We start from the raw sequence: 19,336 nt of genomic DNA, 5'->3' as shown, positions 1-19,336 counted from the left end.
TGAGGACCTGAGCTGTATTGCTGGCCACAAGAAGGCAAAGGTGAGCAGAAATGCTGCTGAGAGGGATTCTAAGGCTTGGTGACTGAGTGGAGAGGGGCAAGGAGGAAATGGAGGGCAAAGAGCAGACTTAGGGAAGAGCTGACTGGGGAGAAAGATGGGTTGGATTTGGATGTTTCCTTAGCACTTAACGTGAGAGGATGGTACTGGAGACTTAGATTGGGGAGGGGAGTTTACCAAGGGAGAGAGTGTTATAGAGAAAAGGAAGAGGCTCAAGAATAAACACAACCTTAGGGAATGCCTAAAATAAGGGGTGGGGGGTGAGGAGGAAGGACCAGGAAAGGAACTAGAGAAGGAGAACAGTAAGAAAGGTCAGAGAAATGGGATAGGGCAGTGTCATAGAAGCCAGAGGAGGGGATGGTATCAAATGCTGCCCAGAGGTCAAGGAATAACAGCTAATGCTAGCTAGCTTTTATGTTGGGCTTTAAGGTGGGCAGAGTACTCACCAAATATTATCTTATAGATGTGTACAGCAGCCCTGGGCAGAAGGTGCTCTTACTGTTCTCAGTTTACATGTGAGAAAACGGAGGCAAACAGAGGCTAATTTGCCGATGGTTTTCCTGATTCCAGGTCCATCACCCTCTACCCTGCAGCACCTAGGATAAATGAGGACTGAGAAGACTTTGGTTTATCAATGAGAAACCACTGATCCTTTGCTTGCTTCCTCAAGCCACCTGTACCATCCCTTTCCCCTTTCCTCTCAGCAGAGGACCTTCATTCATATTTGACTTCAAACATTGAGACTGTCTGTGGTAGACTCCCTGTTCTGTCCAGATCTACATTTAACTCAACATCATCCCTTGCTTTCTTCCTCTATTGCTCCAGCCTTGTAGGAAAAGTGGCCATTTTCCTTGTCAATACTAACATCTTTCCCTTTATCCAATTTCCTCCTGTCTTCTCTGGGAGCTCTCCCCTTGGACCACGCCCTCCATTTCCTAATTTTTAGTGCCTTTATCCAGCGTCTCCTTTCAATCTACTTAATAATATGCTTAGATCTCTCTCATCCTTAAAATCTTCATTTGATCCTACCATCCTCTTAAACTATCATACTGTATCCTCCCTGTCACAGCTCAGCCCCTACAGAAGAGCTTGTCTGTACTCCATTGCCCTCATTTTCTTATCTTCCATTCATTTCTCAAACCCTTGCAGTTCAGCTTCTGACTCATCTGAAGCTGCTGTCTCTAAGGTTGCTGAATCCAGTGGCCTTTTCTCAATTCTTATTCTTCTTGACTAAGAACCCTGTAGCGTTTGACATTGTTTACCACTGTCTTTTCCAGGGGTTTTTATAGTGCTGCTCTCTCCTATTTCTTCTACCTGCCTGGCTACTACTTATCTGTCAGTCTCCTTTGCTGAATTATCATCTATATATCCTGTCCTCTTTCCTTCTCACTCTATATACTTTATTTCTTGGTGAGTTCATCCGCTCCCCTCTATCATCTTTCTGCAGATGACTTCCAGATCTGTATATATCCAGCCATAGTCTTTTTTCTGAACTTCAGGCCTACATTACCAGCTACCTTTATATGCCACTATGCCTGGAGTCAAGAAGATTCGCATCCAAATCCTGCCCCAGATGCTTCCTATAGTTACATGACACAGGGCAAGTCACTTAACCCCTCCCCCCCAGTCTTAGTTTCCTTATTTGTAAAATGAGCTTGGAGCTGAAGGCCTCTAAGGTCCCTTCTAGCTCTGAATCTGTGATCTCAGAATTCCAGGGTCTGATTTCCAACAAGATGTCCTATAGGCATCTCAAACTCAGCACATTCAAAATAGAACTTATCTTTTCTTAAAAGCCTCTCCTCTCTCTGACTTCCTTATTTCTGTTGAGAACACCATCATACTTCCAGTTAGCCAGGTTCACGACCTCAGAGACATCCTTGACCAGCCATATATTCTATTTAAATTGAAATCTCACCCTCATAGCCATTGAATTGCCAAGTCTTGTCTAATCTGCTTCTATATTAGAAGGCTCTTGCATTCTTTCTCACTGATCATTCAGGTCCTTGTGATCTCTCCCCTGGACTATTACCAATTCCTCTTGCAGACCATTTTGTATGCAGCTGCCAAATTGTTAGACCTGTACAGATTTGATCATATCACCCTCCAACAGAGCTCCAGTGACTTCCTGTTACCTCTAGACTCAAATGCTGTATGTTCTGTTCGGCTTCTAAAGAAAGCCCTTTGCTATCTGGCTCCAGCCGACCTTCTCAGGCTTGTTACACATATCGATCTTTATGTACTCTTCTCTTCCAGCCAGACTTGGCCCTTTGCTGCTCCTCTTTCATGACATTTCATCTCTAGTCCGTCGGCCTTGGTTTGGGCTCTCTCTCTCACCTCTGCCTCCCAGAAGCCCTTGCTTCTTTTCTGCCTAGCTTCAGTGCTTCTTGGTTACAGGAATCCTCTTCTGATCAGCCAAATTGCTGGTGTATTACTTTGTATCTACTTTATATAACTATTTTATGTATACATCGCACCCCCCCTTCCAGATTCTAAGCTTCTTGAGAGCAGCAGGGTTTTGTGTTTTTTTTTTTCTTTAAACCTCTCCAGAGATAGTTCAGTGCTTGGCACTATCTTCTCAATAATGTTGGGAGAGTGAGTGGCAGAGGCAGTGTTGGAAATCAGACCCTAGAATTCTGAGATCATAATAAATTCAGAGCTAGAAGGGACCTTAGAGGCCTTCAACTCCAAGCTCATTTTACAAATAAGGAAACTAAGACTGGGGGGGAGGGGTTAAGTGACTTGCCCTGTGTCATATAACTATAGGAAGCATCTGGGGCAGGATTTGGATGCAAATTTGAGAATTTGGAGGGAAATAAGGTAGGAAGAGTTTGGAGGAACACTGGGAAATACTACAGAGTTCCCTAATGCTTTTTTTTAAACCTGACAGACGGTACTTGACAATCACCATCCTCTTCAAATCCTGGCACTAGCCACCCCCATACTTGATGACTGAATTGAAGACCTTCTGGAGAATATTTTCAGTGGAGTGGTGGAGCCATTTGACAGATTGCAAGGGTTTAATGAGTGTTTGGTGAGGAATCGTGATATTGGTGAGCAGTCGTGATATACTTTAAGGCTGGGGATTGGAAAAGGACAAAACAGTTACCTGGTATATGGTTCTTTGGTGGAAGGGTCACATTGACAGGGAAAAGTCTTTGCTATACAGGAGACTGAAGCAGCCAAATAGAAGCCAGTGAAGAGTGAGATAGTGAAAATGGAGGCGAGAGAATAGGGAGAAGGGAGGATTTGAGAAATGTGAAGGGAGGCAGGATACATTTAGAAGACCACTATTAAAAATACCATGGAATTGCTAAGAAGTAGCAGTGAGGGACAAGTTGAAGTTAAGAGCATAAATTTGTAGTGGACTTTGCAATAATATTGGGTAGCCCTGGAGCAAGAATAGAGAAAGTATATTATGTCCTCATCTAGGGGTAGGGATTAGCAAAAGCCTGGGTGCTCTTAGTCTATGTGTATTAGAGTCTTAATGAGATCAAATGGAGAATGTTGAGGTGTCTAGATTGAGTAGGGAAGCAAATAACCCCAGAAGTGATGGGGGACGGATAACAGGGAGCATTGGGAAGACTGGAGGTCTCGAAACAAAATCAAGGGAATTGAGGGTACTGACTAGGTAACTCTAGAGACTGTGATGGGTTCTTTCTTTTCTTGGATTAGAGTTTGTTTCTTTATTCTGTAGTAATCAGTTCTTTTATGCCTCACTAATGCATTCGTTGTCACACTTATCCCCCACAACTATTCTAAACCAAGCCTCCCATGGCAACCCCTCCCTCTGCCTTCGAGTTCAGGACTTTGCCTTCTTAATGTACTGAGAATTGAGGTATTTGTGGAGCACTCCATCTTCTCTCCCCTCCTCATCTCACATCACTTGAGAAATCTTTTTGTATTTTCTTTGTTGTTTCTTTCTCACATGAAGAGTGCCACGATAAACCCCTCCACATACAGCCTCCATCCCATCCCATCCCATCCCATCCCATCCCATCCCATCCCATCCCATCCCATCCAATCCCATCCATGATTAGCCTGGAGTCAAGAACTCATGAGTTCAAACATGACCTTTGATATTCACTAGCTGTGTGACCTTGGGCCGTTCATTTAGTCTCTGTTTGCCTTTGTTTTCCCAACTGTAAAATGGCGATAACAGCAAGGTTGTTGTGAGGATCAAATGAGATGATCTGTGAAAAGCACTTAGCACGGTACCTGGCACCTAGTAGGTGCTGCATAAATACTCATTCCCTTCCCCCTTCCCCCTTTCCCCTTCTTGTCTTTTCCACTAAATTGCCCCCTCCAGTCAGCTTATAGGGTACTGTGAATTCAATACATGCAAAATAGAACTTCTCTCCCTCCCACCAAAAACCAAAACAGTCTTCTCTCTTCTAAACTTCTTTACTGCCCCAGACTCATGGTCTCAGTGACTGTCCTTGATTACTTACTGTCACCAAACATATCCAGTTCTTCACCAAATCTTGTTTTCTCTCCATAATCTCCTTGTCTGTGTCCCTTCCTCTCCACTCACAACCACCCCCCTGGTGTAGGTCCTCATCACCTCCCACCTGGACTGTTGCAGCAGCTGCTAGTTGATTTCCCTGCCTTGTCACTCCCGCTTCAGTCCATCCTACACTCAACTGCCACAATTATCTTCTTAAAGCTCCTCTAGTCAATCAATTCCAGTGGCTCCCAATCACCTACAGGATCAAGTATAAAATCCTCTTTTGGGCTTTTAAAACCTTTGATAACTTGATCTTTTTCTCCCTTTCCAGTCTTCTTATGCTTTTCACTCCTCTGGTTCAGTTATAACTGTCCTACTTGCTGTTCCTTAAACATGATACTCTTATCTCCTGACTCTACCTTTTTACCGGCTTCCCCCCATGCCTGGAATGCTCTCTCACTTTTTCTTCCTGTCTTCTTTCAAGATTAAGCTCAAATCGTACCTTCTTTAGGCAGTTTGCTGGGGGCAGCTTGGTGGTACCATGGACAGAACACTGGGCTTAGAGTCAGGGAGACCTAGGTTCAGATGCAGCCTCAGATACTTCCTAGCTGTGTAACCCTGGGCAAGTGGCTTAACCACTTTGCCTCAATTTGTAAAATGAAGATGATAGCATCACCTACCTAGCTGGGTTGTTGTGAGGATCAAATAAGATATTTGTAAAGTTCTTAGCATAGTGCCTGGCCCATAGTAGGCCCTTTATAATTGCTTATTCTCTCCCTCTTCCTCTCCCCTTACTGCCAGTCCCTTCCCTGTGAAATTACTTTCCATTCACACTGTATGTATCTTGTATGTACTTTTTCTACTTTTTGTCTTCCCCATTCAAATGTGAGCTCCTTGTATCGCCACTGCTTAGCCCAGTGTGGGGTTTTAGTAAGGGCTTAATAAATTCTTGTTGACTGACTGATCTTTGCTTTCCTTCTCTGCCTTTTTGGTGTCTCTTATTTACATTTTTTGTCTCTTCCCTTGCATTGATTTTTCTGTGTTTAGTCCATCCTTTTTGTTCTGATTTTGCTTCATTCTTTCCCTTTAGCAGTTGGTGGGTAGAAAATACCACATGCTGGGGGTTAGATTTTCTGTGGCCATCTCATCATCCCTGTGGGAACAGTTCCAATTACATTAGTCAGCCTCAGAAAGACCAAGAAACCGTTTTTGAGGCTCTCTTGCTTTCCAGTTGGAAGTAGCTTTCAGATCCATTTCAAGGAATAGTGAGGAAACCTCTTCATGTATCTGGAAGAAAGATCAAGGATATGGATTGAGGCGCCTTGTTTTCACTAACATACAAATACAAGATAGTAGGGAAATCGGAACCATTACAACTGACTTAGGATTATAGGATTTTTCAGAGTTGGTAGGGACTTTAGAGAGCATCTTTTATAACCTTCTCCTGTTGCATAAGAAGAAACTGAACCCAGGATACCTAAAGTTATACAGACCCAAGTGTGGTGGCTTAGAATGACTTATTTCTTTTTTTGCTCAGGACTTGTATTCATCCCTGAATATCCTGACATGTTGGTCTTTTTAAATTTTTTTTAAATTTATTTAATATATTTAGTTTTCAGCATTGATTTTCACAAAAGTTTGAATTACAAATTTTTTCCCCATTTCTACCCTCCCCCACTCCAAGATGGCATATATTCTGGTTGCCCCGTTCCCCAGTCAGCCCTTCCGTCTGTCACCCCACTCCCCTCCCATCCTACTTTCTCTTCTCTTGTAGGGCAAGATAAATTTCTACTGACATGTTGGTCTTACCGGTTGTTTGTAGACCACTTGAGTTCCAAGACTGAAGAGCTAAATTATGCGATGTGGTGCTAGAAAGTGGTTTCTTTTGAGTTTTGTTAAGGTGGAGGGGATGTTTTGGTAGTTCCTTTCTGTTAAGTCCTCTTCCATTGTAGAAATCAGTTACATGGTCTTTCCTTATTGGTGATCAATCCTTTGTGTAATAGGCTGTACAAAACCAATTCATTTTCGAAGTGGCCAATATGCAATTATCTATCTAAACTTTGCAGAATTTCTTGCTTACTTTCCTCAGCCTTACCTTACAAATTGTGTGTGTGTGTCACACACACACACACACACACACACACACACTATAAATCGCTTCAAATTTGTTTCCACCACCTGGGTATTATCTGTAATTATAGATTAAGTATTGAAGTTAGTCCAAGTTGGATGTTGCCACAAATCGTGGGTTTTCTGAAGTCTAGGAAACTTCTTCGATACTTTGGATTATCTTATAGGTGGCTATTACTCAAAACCAACTTTAGTCACCCAATGCTTAGTGAGGGTGATTCATCTTGTTCTCTTCTGTACAACTAGGAATCTAATACTTGAACTGCTTACCTAACTGGATGTCAGGAAGATCAGAGGAGATAAGGTATGTAAGAAAGGGCCAAGTAATTGATCATTAGCTCTTATTAACATCAGGCATTAAAAAATTGTTCTCTAAGTAAGTTGTAAGTTAGTTGTGATAGCATATGAGAAAGATTATGTGTTTGTTGTCCACTTCCTCATACTCAGTTTTTTGTTGGCTTGGGGAGCAACAGTAGAAAGAGACCACAGTGCACAGAACAGGAAGTTGAGTGCAAACAGGATATTCTGGTCTTCCACTGTACTTTGTAAGCTTGAGCTTTAAAGCTTGGGGTAGCTGAGAGTAGAACGTACTATATTGGAGCTGGACTTACAGAAATCCTGTGTTCCTTCAAGTGTGGAACAAACCTTTGTGTGGGTTTGACTCCAGCCTTTCTCTTTTCAAAGGGTTAATTTTTCCCTTCTATCTATTACAGCATATTGCATCCATATGAATTGTAAAATGAAACCGTTGACAGGTTGAGCCTGTGGCTTTAGGGAAGACAATCTCTGCTGGGCTGTGTAGTTGTAAACAGCAGTAGGAAATCCTAGGCAACATTGGAGAGAACAAATTCTTTACTATTCTAACTTTTAAATATGGCTCCATTAGTTAGGACCTATGTTTTCTTGCAAAAGTTCTGTGCATAGATTGGTGTGTGTTTGGACACACTTCCTGAGCTTATCTCCTGTCCCCCCACACAGAAGTCCTTGGAAGATTGTCTGACACCAAGATTTGGCATGATGGTTATAGTATTGGGGGCTGATGAGGACTTGAAGTAGCACTATAAATGTTGTCAGACATGGCTGCTTATTTCATCCTCAGCCAAGGTTGCACAGAATAGGTTGACTGCAGTTTAACCTGTTTGGGAAACTTGTTTTCTTGTATTGATGATGAGAATTGGAAGTTATGAGACCAGCTCTTAAGCTACTAAATTGGTATATATGCCTAAAGAAAAGGTCTGACCTTTTAATTTGCCTGTCTAGTGGCTTCTGCTTGCCTCTAGGATCAAATCAAATCAAATCTCTGGCTCTTTAAAGTCCTTTTAAGATTATTCTGCCTCATCCACCTCATTTGCTGTTCCCCATTCATGAAGTTCTGTGTCTAGTATCCTTTACCTTTGCATGGAATACGCCTCCCTCTTGACTTCCTCCTCATTGAATCCTTTCTTCTGGTGTCTAGTGATTCAGGCCTCCAACCTGAGGCCTTTCCTAAGTGGTAAGTACCTTTCTCTTGGAAATGACTTTGTGCTTATTTTGCACATAGTTTGGATTCATTTGTCTGTTTTCATATGCCCCCAACAGGCTATAACCTCCTTGAAGGGAGTGAGACATTTTGTCTTTTTATTGACCACACTTAGCACATGGCAGCCCCTTAATAATGCTTTTGGGATTCATAGAGCAATTTTAGGATCATGGGAGTATAGATCTGAGGCTAGAAGTCATTTTTGAGGTCCGCTAGACCTGTTTCTTCCTACCCCTAGCCCTATTTTTCAGGTGCAGAAATGGGACCTTGAATTCTTTGCACCAAATGACAGTATATTTCTGCAAACCTTCTCCAGACTTCTAGGTTGCTAGAGCACCTATTTTTCTGTTGTGTTACAAAGAACCCATTCCTTCACATTGTAATTTTGGGAGCAAATTATTTTAAGGAAGCATATTTCAAAGCCTTTGTTGTGGTTCTGAGATGTTAATGCTATAAGGTACATAGATACTTCTGTTTATAGAACATTACTTCTGTCCTGGTGGGATGAGACCTACTGCATTGATATGGAGAAGTAGGGAGGTCACAATTGTCAGACCATGTTGGTGAGGGAAGGGGAAGAGAAGCTTTGGGGAGGAGGGTGTTTGACGGAGAGACTTGGGGGAGGATTTGTTCCTGTTTTAGGTGTCCGTGACCACTTTATATTAGTAAAAAGGTCCTATCTTAAGTACTTGATCAGAAGTAGGTTGACTGAGGTCCTTGACCCAACAAAGATCAGTACCAGAAGCTGATGGTAGCCTTTGGTTTTAGGAATCCATGCAGGTTACGATGATTTGCCAATGACAGGGAGTAAGCAGGTCTGGAAACCCAGAGGTAGGGACTGACTTCTGATTGTGGGCTAGACTGTGATCCTGTCCATAAACATGGCTGGTCCAGACAACTTCAGCCAATATCAAGCCAGTGAAGGAAAATGATGAAACTGCTGCAGTCATCTTTCTACCTTTCCGCTCAAATTTGGTGATGATGGTACTTCTGAGTTGGTTTGTTGACTTTTTGTTTTTTTGTACAGTGTAGTGTTCAGGACTGACGGTAAAACAGGAAGGAGACCTAAGTTTGGGTTCTACGGAGTTTAAAAAATCATCAAACTCCGTGACGTGGGGAGTGTGTTACATGATTATGGATAGTCAAAGAACAAGAACAAAAGTATGGACTTCTGAGTTTGGGCATCAGAATCAAGTAAAGGTTTCTAGAGTGGTAGTCAACCTGTCATTTGACCTAAATCACAGAAGTTGATCCTATTTTTAGTATTTATTGAAGGTCTGCTATATATTTAGCACTGACTTATTGACCAGTCCCAGTAAGGAATTCCCAGAAAACTGGTATATAGTTCCATGTCATGTCAAAGAGCTTTTATTAAATACCTACTATATGCCAGGCACTGTGCTTAACAATCCAAGGAAAGACAAAAGCGAGTCCTTGCCCTCAAGGAGCACGTAGCCGATGGGGGAGACAACATGTACAACTTTGTACAGAAAACGTGTGCAGAGGGTAGATTGGAGGTCATCAACACAGAGAAGGCCCTAAGATATGGCTTCTTGCAGAAGGTGAACTTTAGCTGGGCCTTGAAGGAACTGAGGGAAACCAGGAAGTGGAGGCTAGTGGGGGATGGTTCTGGGCGTTTCCTTCTGTCTAAGCTTCAGGAGCAGAGAGGGATGAGACTGGAAGGAAATGGGAAATCTGGAAGGGGAGATCGGGATTCCTTCAGGTTCTGCTAATATCCCAGGAGAGAAGAGAGTTCCAGGCATGGAGGATAGTGAGGAAAAATGCCCAGAATCAGGATATAGGGAGTGTTTTGTGTTTGAGGAACAGTTCGGTAGACAGAAAATATAGCCTCCCTCCCTTCCTTCTTGTCCAACAGGTTGGATCTGGACCCTCTTCATTCTTAGTAGACTTTGCCAGCTAATTAAGCTACAGGTCTGTTTATTCTTGGTCTTGGGGATTATTAGTTGACTTCTCTTCGAACTGCTCTTTGCTGACTGAGTTAGTCCCTGGGGCAAGAGTGACTAAGGCTAGAATTAAAAGCATGGGCCTCTCTTCTGCAGTGTTCCGTCTATTAGCTCTTCTTAATCCTACCCTGATGAGAAGCCTGCATATCATTTATCAGACCCAAGGGCAATATTTTGGCACAATTTTATCGGTCAGGATTATTTTTTATTGAACTGCCTCTGGCAGATATGCCAAGGTCTCTCCACATGTATTTGTCATGAACTAGATGGACCAAGGAAGATTCTCGATAATGTTTGCAACTCAGAGTGATTCCTGTGTGTGGGCTGTACTCCAAAAAACAATGCATTTTTCTAGTGGTATTCTCATTTTCCATAATCACATGACTGATTTGAATATGCTGCCTGCCAGACACAGGAACTCCTTCCAGTGACTCCACTGCAAACCATGGCCTCCCCACCCCCGGTGCCTTACCCCCCAGATAACCTTGAATTATCTTTATACACACACACCGAATATACCTATGTGTTATCTCCCCACCTAGAATGTAAGCTCCTCCTTTTTGTCCTTCTGGTCCCAGGCCTGCCTTGCTTTGGATATATTGAATGGTTTTAAATTCTAACTGCTGCTAGAACAACATGACCAAGCCCAACTTTGACATTTTATGCTACTTTTTTGGCAAATGGATCTGTGGTTCCATTTTGGTGCAGAGTTTCTAGTGAAAAATTTTGTGGTGCAATGTAGTCTTAGAGAATTGCCCAGGGTGCTGAGCATTTAGGGCTTGCCTCAGAGTCATCCTCAGGCTGGTCAGGCAAAAGGCAGGAATGGAACCCAGGCTTTTCTGACTCCTTGGTGCCTCTTTGCTGCTGCCTTTAAGAACCTAAAAATCATGTTATTGGTCTTGTTGCCAATTGTTTTTGAAACATAACTGAGGGAGATTTTTCAGTATCAGACTTTTTTTTCAGGGGTTTCATGGTGGCTATAACACTGAACAAACTATATAAAGTGTGGTTGGGGTGGGGTGAGGTTTAGACATAAATTTAGGTGATTGACCTCTTATTTTTGTTAGTTAAATGTCACAGATCACAGAACTGTAGTTGAGATATTGATAGTGAGAATTGCTCAGCTTGAAACTGCTTCGGAATACCATTGAGAAACAGAAGCATGCTTTTGAAATGTCAGTAGTTTTGAGGCTTTAGTGTTTGCATCATGGGGTTTTAGTAGTACTGATCATAAATAATAGAAGAATTAGTGGCAGTCAATCAGACAATTAGTAATACAAGTTTAAATCCAAGGCTAAGGAAAATTTTGCAAAGGGTCTGTTGCCCCCCAGACCTGGGGGTTCTCTTTGGGGTGTGCTGCTGAGCCTGTCAGGGGTAGCTTGAGGAGCAGTTGCCCCAATATTGCTCTTGAAAAGTAGAATATATTTAGGCCGTTTGGTTACTATTTTCTTACCTGGTTCTTTGGCTTAAAATGAAACTTTTATGGAAGCAAGAATTATTTGCGCCTTCCCTAACTGTATGTGTGCACTGCGATTCAGGGCTGTCTTTGAGGATGGAGTGTCTATTACAATTTAAAACCTCCTAAGTGCTTTCAGCGCCGAGAACCAACCTTGTGAAATATCCCTTGTTTATGTCCCATCCCTACACCACTGCGGTGGTGTTGGTTACACTATTTCAAACCCTCGGATCTGGCATTCAGCCCCGTGCACTTGTCTCCTTTATGACTAAGGTGCTCCGTATTTTACATTCTAAAATAAATATCTTTGAAATAATTCCAGCATCACAAAGAACATGTTTCATTGCCTAGACTCCAGGAAGTTAAACCAGCTAGTTATTTCATGATTTACAGCATAATTTTCTTATTTGTCCCTACTGTAGCAATGCCATTTTTTACTCTTCTCCTTGTTGTTGCATTTTAAATCTTCCTGGCCAAGGTGGGTAACTTAGTCAAGTTTACTGGAAAATTCTATTTGCCACTTTTAAGATTCCCTTTAGACAGGTTTAGGGGCATTCTTGAGTCCTGATTAAGTTTTCTTGTTTTGAAATAGAAGTGAACTCCCAAAATTAGATGTTTAAAACAACAATCATACTTAAATTCTCAAGCTAGGTAGCTGTTTACTAGATGGTGTCATTCTATGCTGCTAAGTTCCAATCACAGCATTGAAAGATCAGAGATAGACTTTACCCTTTTACCCTTGAAGAAGGTCACTTCTGAATTCCTTCTGGGCCTTTTTGCTCCCTTTTGATTTTTGGTTACATTTCCTTTAGAATAGCACTCTTGGTTTGTTTTTGTTTTTGTTTTTTGGCTGGGCAATTGGGGTTAAGTGACTTGCCCAAGGTCACACAGCTAGTACAAGTGTCAAGTGTCTGAGGCCACATTTGAACTCAGGTTCTCCTAACTCTAGGGCCGGTGCTCTACTCACTGTGCCACCTAGCTGCCCCAGCTCTCTTGTTTTTAATAAAGGTATTTTAGATAGAGATAAAGTCTAACAGCCACATTTTCTAGATAGGGAAATTGAGGGTTATTGATCTTGAGCCAGAGGCACCATTTCTCCCCATGCTAACCAGTTTGGGAGAATTCTCTATACCTTCTCACCACCTTTCCTCTCTTTGCTTTTTCATATTTAACTGTTTCCCTTGGCCTCTGGTTTTTTATTTTCTGTTCCTGTAAAGGTCATGTCAATTAATTGCCCTTTTGCTCTACTTACTATCCCTGGGATTCCCCAGTCCAAAACTCTTGTCTCTGGTCTCCAAACCCTTATATCAATTATCTTCCTTATTAACAGTAACTTTTTTGTGGGGCAGGTACTGCCTTTCAGTATTTGTGTCCCCAGAACAGTTCTTGGAAACTAAGACAACGATAATAAATAAACCAAAAATAAATAAATAAACGATGAATTCTCATTCATTCATTCACGTATGTTAACTCTAGCTTTCCAGGCCCTTCTTACTATGTATTTATGTTGTTTTAATATTAGACTAGCTTACATACTAGAATTTAAACAATTTCTTTTAAGAGAGTTATTTACAATAAAAACAGTTGGCATGCTTTTTTTTTTTTTACTTCTCAGTATATGTAATTATTTAAAATTATTTCCAAGAGACTTAGCTAAACCCTATTGACAGGTTTTTCAGGGCATTTGCTTTCAGTCATTACAGGTACACTTTGAGGTAACTCACTTGTAAGTCATTGTGTCATCTTCCTGATGTCATGGGCCTCTTTGAAAATGAAGGACAACACCCTTCCCCCCCCAGTTAACAACTCTAATTTGCTTCTTAAGGGTATCAGACAGGATGAAGAAGTTGGGCACATTCTACATGAAAGGCTCATGAGGCAGTGTACTTTTCTTTATGTTCTCACAGCATAAATACTTTTAGCAACCCCAGGAAAACATTAATGAGAATAGGGAAAGCCACCCTAAATAAAACAGTGAAATCCCTAGGAGTTCCTTACTCTTAAGTAAAAAAGTCTAGCTTATTATGTCAGTAATTTGATTCTTTGCAGCTTTGGGTCATTTTAATTAGATTTAACAAAAAGACTAGACATTGGATTTCATTGGTATAGGCAGATTCCAGATGATAAAATTCCTTCTACCAATGCTTGTTTGGTAAATTCTCTGCAAAGTAGTTGTATATGTGCATTTATGAATTGCCTGTTATAGAAGAACCTTGGCAGTTTAAAGCAGTTAACTTTGAAATAGACCAGACTTGAACTGTGGAGTTAGCTGGTTCTTTGTGCTGTGCTTAGTGGGATGAGCTTTTCAAAGTTGGAAATGCAAATAAACACCAAAATTTATCTGGCATTTAAAAAAATCAGTTTCCTCCTTCTCCTTAGAAGTACCTAGATATTGATGATTCATTTTAGATTATTTGCCCCAGGCAAGCAAGCCAAAAATTCTTACAGGAGAAGTTGGTCATTTGTGGCAGGGAGAGGCCCACAAAGGAGTCATATTTGGGATGAATTAGAATTGTAGGGCTATCTAGCTCTTAATTAAAGTCACCTTGCCTGTGACTATGACTTTTAATACACTCCACCTGCAGTAGAGAATTTATCTTGCCCAATTATTAACATTTGTAATTTTGCTTTTCAGCAGAACCAACAAGGTGAATATTGAGAAATTCTGATATTCCTATCAAATGGCCATACTATGTAGCAGCATATCAGCCCCACCTTTATAACAGGGTACTTTTTTCACAAAATAGAAACCTTTCTCATTTTAGATAAATACAAGGATAGAGAGAAGCTGACCAAAAACCCTGGCAGGTTTCAGAGAGCCCTGGTGGGAGAAGAGGGCCAGGCCACTTTTGATTACTCAGTAGGAAATGAAAATCCATCTTTTCTCAAAAAGAGTGAAGGTAGGTAAGAAAGAAGTTAGGGAAGGAGCAACTTTCAAACTTGCTGAAGATGGGTAGGAAATTTTTTTCTAATATCACTCACTGATAGGATTGAATATCAGATAATCAAGTTGAGCACATTGAAAATTTCTTAGGAAGGATTCTCTTCTCTAAACCTACCTAGTACCTGAGTGGTTCTGTTGCCTGGGACACCCTGTAAAATGGGAACATTGAGTAGGATTGGGAAATGAAGGCCTGCCCCCAAGCTTAGGCATCTGCTTGATGCTGCAGGGCCTAGCGTTTACCCCAAGTACCCACAAAGGTAGTTTTGGGTTTGGTTTAGGATTTCCTGAGACAACCGTGCCTCCCCTCTTCCAATATACTCTAAATGAACTCTGCTTTACCCATCAGTAAGCTAGCCCACCTCCATGGCTGCAGGACTATGCTGACTTTGAGAGACTGGTTGAGTTGTTAGATAGAGGTTAAAGACTCCAGAGGACTAAAAGCTCTGTCCTTTCCATCCTCTTTCCTTCAGTGGGAAATGGGGGATATAACACATTTGAAATCTTAAAACTGTGCCAAATTCTTCACGAGGAGCCAACTACTGGTGTTGACTAACAACTAGAAGAGCCTTTTCTTCTAGAGATGCTCCGGAAGTGAGGACTGAGCCTGAGCTGAGACAAAGCTGGCAATAGTGCAGAGAATTAAGAGGTGATTCTCCAGCTCCAGCCAGAAAGCCAGGATTAACTTAAAGTTTAGTAAGGAATTAAGAAATATACAGAGCTGGCTGGCTCACTTCTTGAATGGAATTCTGTAGCCATATTCCTGGCCTTGACTCTTCTGATGAATATTGTTATATAAAAGGAGAAAGACTATTTCCCTTTTTCATTCAACATTTTAGGCAAAATTAATTTTAAAATTTATATTGTTACCTTGGGGTAGGTTGGGAAGAGGGTGAGGAGATCACACCTTAAATGGCCAAATGCTTTTAAAAATACTAACCTTCTCTTTTCTCTCATTTTTTTATGCCTCCAAAGACCAGAAGCTTGTGACTTTCTCTCTGGTTGGCTTTGTGACTGTGGTCAAATTAAAGGATGAGTAAGGGGACCTTCAGATATCTGGGCCTTTCCAAATTCCTACGGGAAGAGAGGGTTGTTACAAATACATAATACATAATAGAGACATTTATAGTTATCTCGAGGGAGAGATGTTGGTTTTACTTGGTTTCCAGGGTCCAGAAATTGAAAGATGTTACTAGTGCTAACACTATTTTAAAAATATTTATTTTAGAATCCTGTTTCCTGAGTGAAGCTGTGCCAAGCAAGGGCACACAAGATGAATTAGATATCTGCCTTCTCAGGGCTTACCATTTAAGACAAATAGGACTGACCCGAGAGAAAGTGCTTGTGATATAAAATATTATTGAACATTAAATAGTAAATGGATACTTAAATGGTTAAGCTTAAATATTTGTACTTTGTGTAGTTGGTGTTGTTAGGAGATAGGAAATATGCCTCAGAAATATGGGGACTTTATATCTTTGCATTTTCTGTAGTTGGGAGGGTAGTGCATTGCACATAGTAGACATTTAAAAGTCTTTGAATAAATGAAAATGGGTTTTTTCACTGTTGGGGCAAAAACTATAGTTCTTTTGTGTGGATTAGTTTCAAGTAATAAAGTATTTAATTTTTAACCTCAAATAACAAAAGCCTTTTATTGCCTCTCTCAGTCCACCAAAAACATGAAATCATTGTATCCCATTACATGGTGAAAGTTAGATTTTTAATGGACTCTCCTTTAGCTGTTTAGGTTGCTCTGCAATCCTGATTAGGTCTGGAAGAGTTTGTGGACCAGGAGACTAGAAACCAAGGGACTTTATTTTGTAGTCTTCTAGCTCCAGTTTCCTATCTGTGAAATGGGATAAATAATCCTTGGCCTCTCAATAAAGTTATTGGGAAGGTGAAACTATGCATTTGCACTCTGAGAGATGGCCCTGTTTTTTCCTTTTTAAAAAATTTGTATTCTTAAAAAAAATTGTATTCTTTCGTTTTTACATCATCTTCATTTCTAAATATCTCCCTACCCATGCATCTCTTGTAACAAAGAATAAAAAAGGAGAAATGCAGTTGAACAAAACTAACCAATATGAGCCGATTCTGACAGTATATACAGTATTCTATTCCCACAGCCTCTGCATAGAAGAGGAGGTACATTTTTTCCTCACTTTTTCTCCAGGGTCAGGTTTTGTCATTATAATTTCACTGTTCAGTTTGGGGTTTTTATTCTTTCTATTTACATTGTTATAGTTATTGTGTGTGTGTGTGTGTGTGTGTATTTTTTTAGTTGGTTTTATGTGTTTTATTCTGAATCATTTAAGTTCTTTTGTCTGAATTCTTCATATTTGTCATTCCTTATAATATAGTAATATTCAAGTATATTCATGTACCACAATCTGTTTAGCCATTCCCCAATTGATGGAAAAGACTCTATTTTCAAAATAAAATGTCCTTAAAATATTTTGATCCATTTTTAAAATGTTAGGCTTTTGTTTATATTAGGTAGTGAAAGATTTTATTACAACAGAGTTGTATTTTCAGATTGATTTTTACTTTGCCAGGGATCAGTGGTCTTTCAGAAGTGGGATGCCAAGTTAGTGATTCCCCTCTCATTTTGGGGTTAATGGCTCTTACAACTTGTAATGTCATGATGACAATGATTAGCTGGTGGTAGCAGCCATTGAAATCTCTCGTTCTTGTGCCATCCGTGTGAAGTGTGTTGTAGGTTCCCACCAGCCATATTAAATATAGACCCACTGGGTTCTGAAGGTAATCCACCATATTCCCTGACTTTGCATCATTAACTCACTGACTCTGGCCCTCGGGAATGCAACATAGATGCAGCATCTTAATTCTTCTGTTTCATTTTGGTTTTTCTGCCTTTAACCAGGTTTTACCATGTGGGCAACTTGTTGCAACTGGTTCTGTCAGGATGGACATCCTGAGGAGACTCAGCAGCCCCAGGGAGCCAGAACACAAGCATATTCCAACCCTGGGTACAGCTCCTTCCCTTCCCCTACAGGCTCCGAACCTAGCTGCAAGAACTGTGGGACCCACTTTGGCAGCACAACCAGGAAGGTAAGCCTCAAGCCCTCCTCCCCTTCTGCTGCTAGGTCACTTGGCTGTGGTCTGCTACTCTCCGTAAAATGCGAGTAAGGGCACAAACCCACACTTCATAGGATTGTGGGGGAATAACAAAGGAAACCAGTGACAAAGCCCTTTGCAAATGGTTCATTTGTTTCAGTCGTGTCTGACTCTTCATGGCTCCATTTGGGGCTTTCTTGGCAGAGATACTGGAGCTGTTTGCTATTTCCTTCTCCAGCTCATTTTACAGATGAGGAACCTGAGGCAAACAGGGTTAAGTGACTCAGGGTCACAGGGTCATGAAGATGAGACTTCCTGATTCCAGACCTGGTGCTCTATCCACTGTGCCACCTAGCTGACCAATATAACAAGGGGGTAATTGCAAATTAAAGCTGCTGCCCCACTGAGTTGTCCCAGTACAAAAATTTGTTCTCCTTTTTGAGGGCAAGTCAAGGATCTCGTAGGAACAGAAAGGGCCTGATAGGAGAGACAGAGTTGCAATTTGTTTCATTTGCAGTGCTTTGTAGCCACTCTTTGGAGATTAGCTGGCAGAAAGGAAAGCACTCTGGCTGATGCCTGAGTGATCAGATGTTCCCAGTGGCCAAGAGTTAGAGGGACAATAGGCAGAGGACCCTGACCCTTAGAAATGGCTCCAGAACCCACTCTTAAAGGAAAATGGAAGTTTGGGTGCTAGGAAAACCCCTTACTGAATGATTCCTTTTCCAGCTTAAGGCTTGTGGAGGATTGGCATTTTTAGTCTTGAGCTCAGGCAGAAAGCAGAATGCTTGTATATGGAATTGGTCATTCCCCGAAATTCACTGAATTTCTCCTCGGAATGCTTCATGTTGACAAATGTCCCTTTGCGGAGTCAGAATGGTTGTTTAAGGAGCCAGTTTGCCACTTGAGTCAGTATTTGAAGCAAACAGAGTTTCTGTTGCCTGTGACAAAAAAGCCATCTGGTCCAGATACCGATAACGGAAAGCTTTTCTGGGTTAGTCGAGCCTCCAAGAAGTTCCTTCTGGGGTTTTCAAAGTCGCTCTTTCTGCTTTTATTAAACTCAGTCTCTCATTGATGCTTGCTTGTGATGGGAAGATAAAGTTTGGATAAAACATGGGACCTGTCTTCATGAAGCTTATAGTCTAGGAGGAGATCTTAGTACCAACATAGAGAATGACTAATAATCCAGTAAATCTGAGATCTCATCACCTGCAGACAGTCCTTTTTACCACAACTGGTCCTTAGGGAGTTTCAAATTAGTCTTCTGTCTGGGAGATAAAAGTCATCACTTAGTGAATGGAATATCAGAAGAAATTGTGGAGGGCAGGAGGGAGAACATTTTAAGCACTGGAAACAGTATGAACAGGAGCAAAAGGGTACAGGTAATGCAAAGAGCAGTTTCACTTGGCACGTTGATTATCTGGAAGGAGCAATATGAGATGAGGCTGGAAAGAGAGCGTGGCAGCAGGTTATGGAGAGCTTGCCGGCCAGGGAAAGGAGCAGGGAACCAGGGCAGATTCTTGTGCAGAGCAGTGACAGGAGATAAACACATCTGTTTATGAGGAAGATGAGGGGAAAGATGGCAGCGTCGGAGGGAGAAATTTGGGAGCAAGCCACATAAAAGTTAAATCACATTGAATGCTAACCATTCATAAAGCCACTTTGATATCAGTATCTTGTGTGATTTAATTTACAAAAACTCTGCGACTTAAGTGGGGCAAAGATTATTCATTTTACAAATGAGAAAACT

The 19,336-nt window shown here is 41.2% G+C and overlaps 1 protein-coding gene across 1 annotated transcript in view; it reads left to right on the top strand.

Moving 5' to 3' along the window:
- RFFL (ring finger and FYVE like domain containing E3 ubiquitin protein ligase) overlaps positions 1 to 19,336 on the top strand; it is a 64,218-nt gene that overhangs the window by 28,923 nt on the left and 15,959 nt on the right. The window contains exon 2 of the mRNA XM_036768536.1: positions 17,396 to 17,583. Within this exon, the coding sequence (XP_036624431.1) occupies positions 17,404 to 17,583 (180 nt within the window). The 5' untranslated portion in view covers positions 17,396 to 17,403. The remainder of the gene's footprint in view (positions 1 to 17,395; positions 17,584 to 19,336) is intronic.

The sequence above is a fragment of the Trichosurus vulpecula genome, chromosome 7 (assembly GCF_011100635.1).
Source record: "Trichosurus vulpecula isolate mTriVul1 chromosome 7, mTriVul1.pri, whole genome shotgun sequence".
NCBI classification, from domain to species: domain Eukaryota; kingdom Metazoa; phylum Chordata; class Mammalia; order Diprotodontia; family Phalangeridae; genus Trichosurus; species Trichosurus vulpecula.
This window is presented reverse-complemented; position numbering and strand designations above follow the sequence as displayed.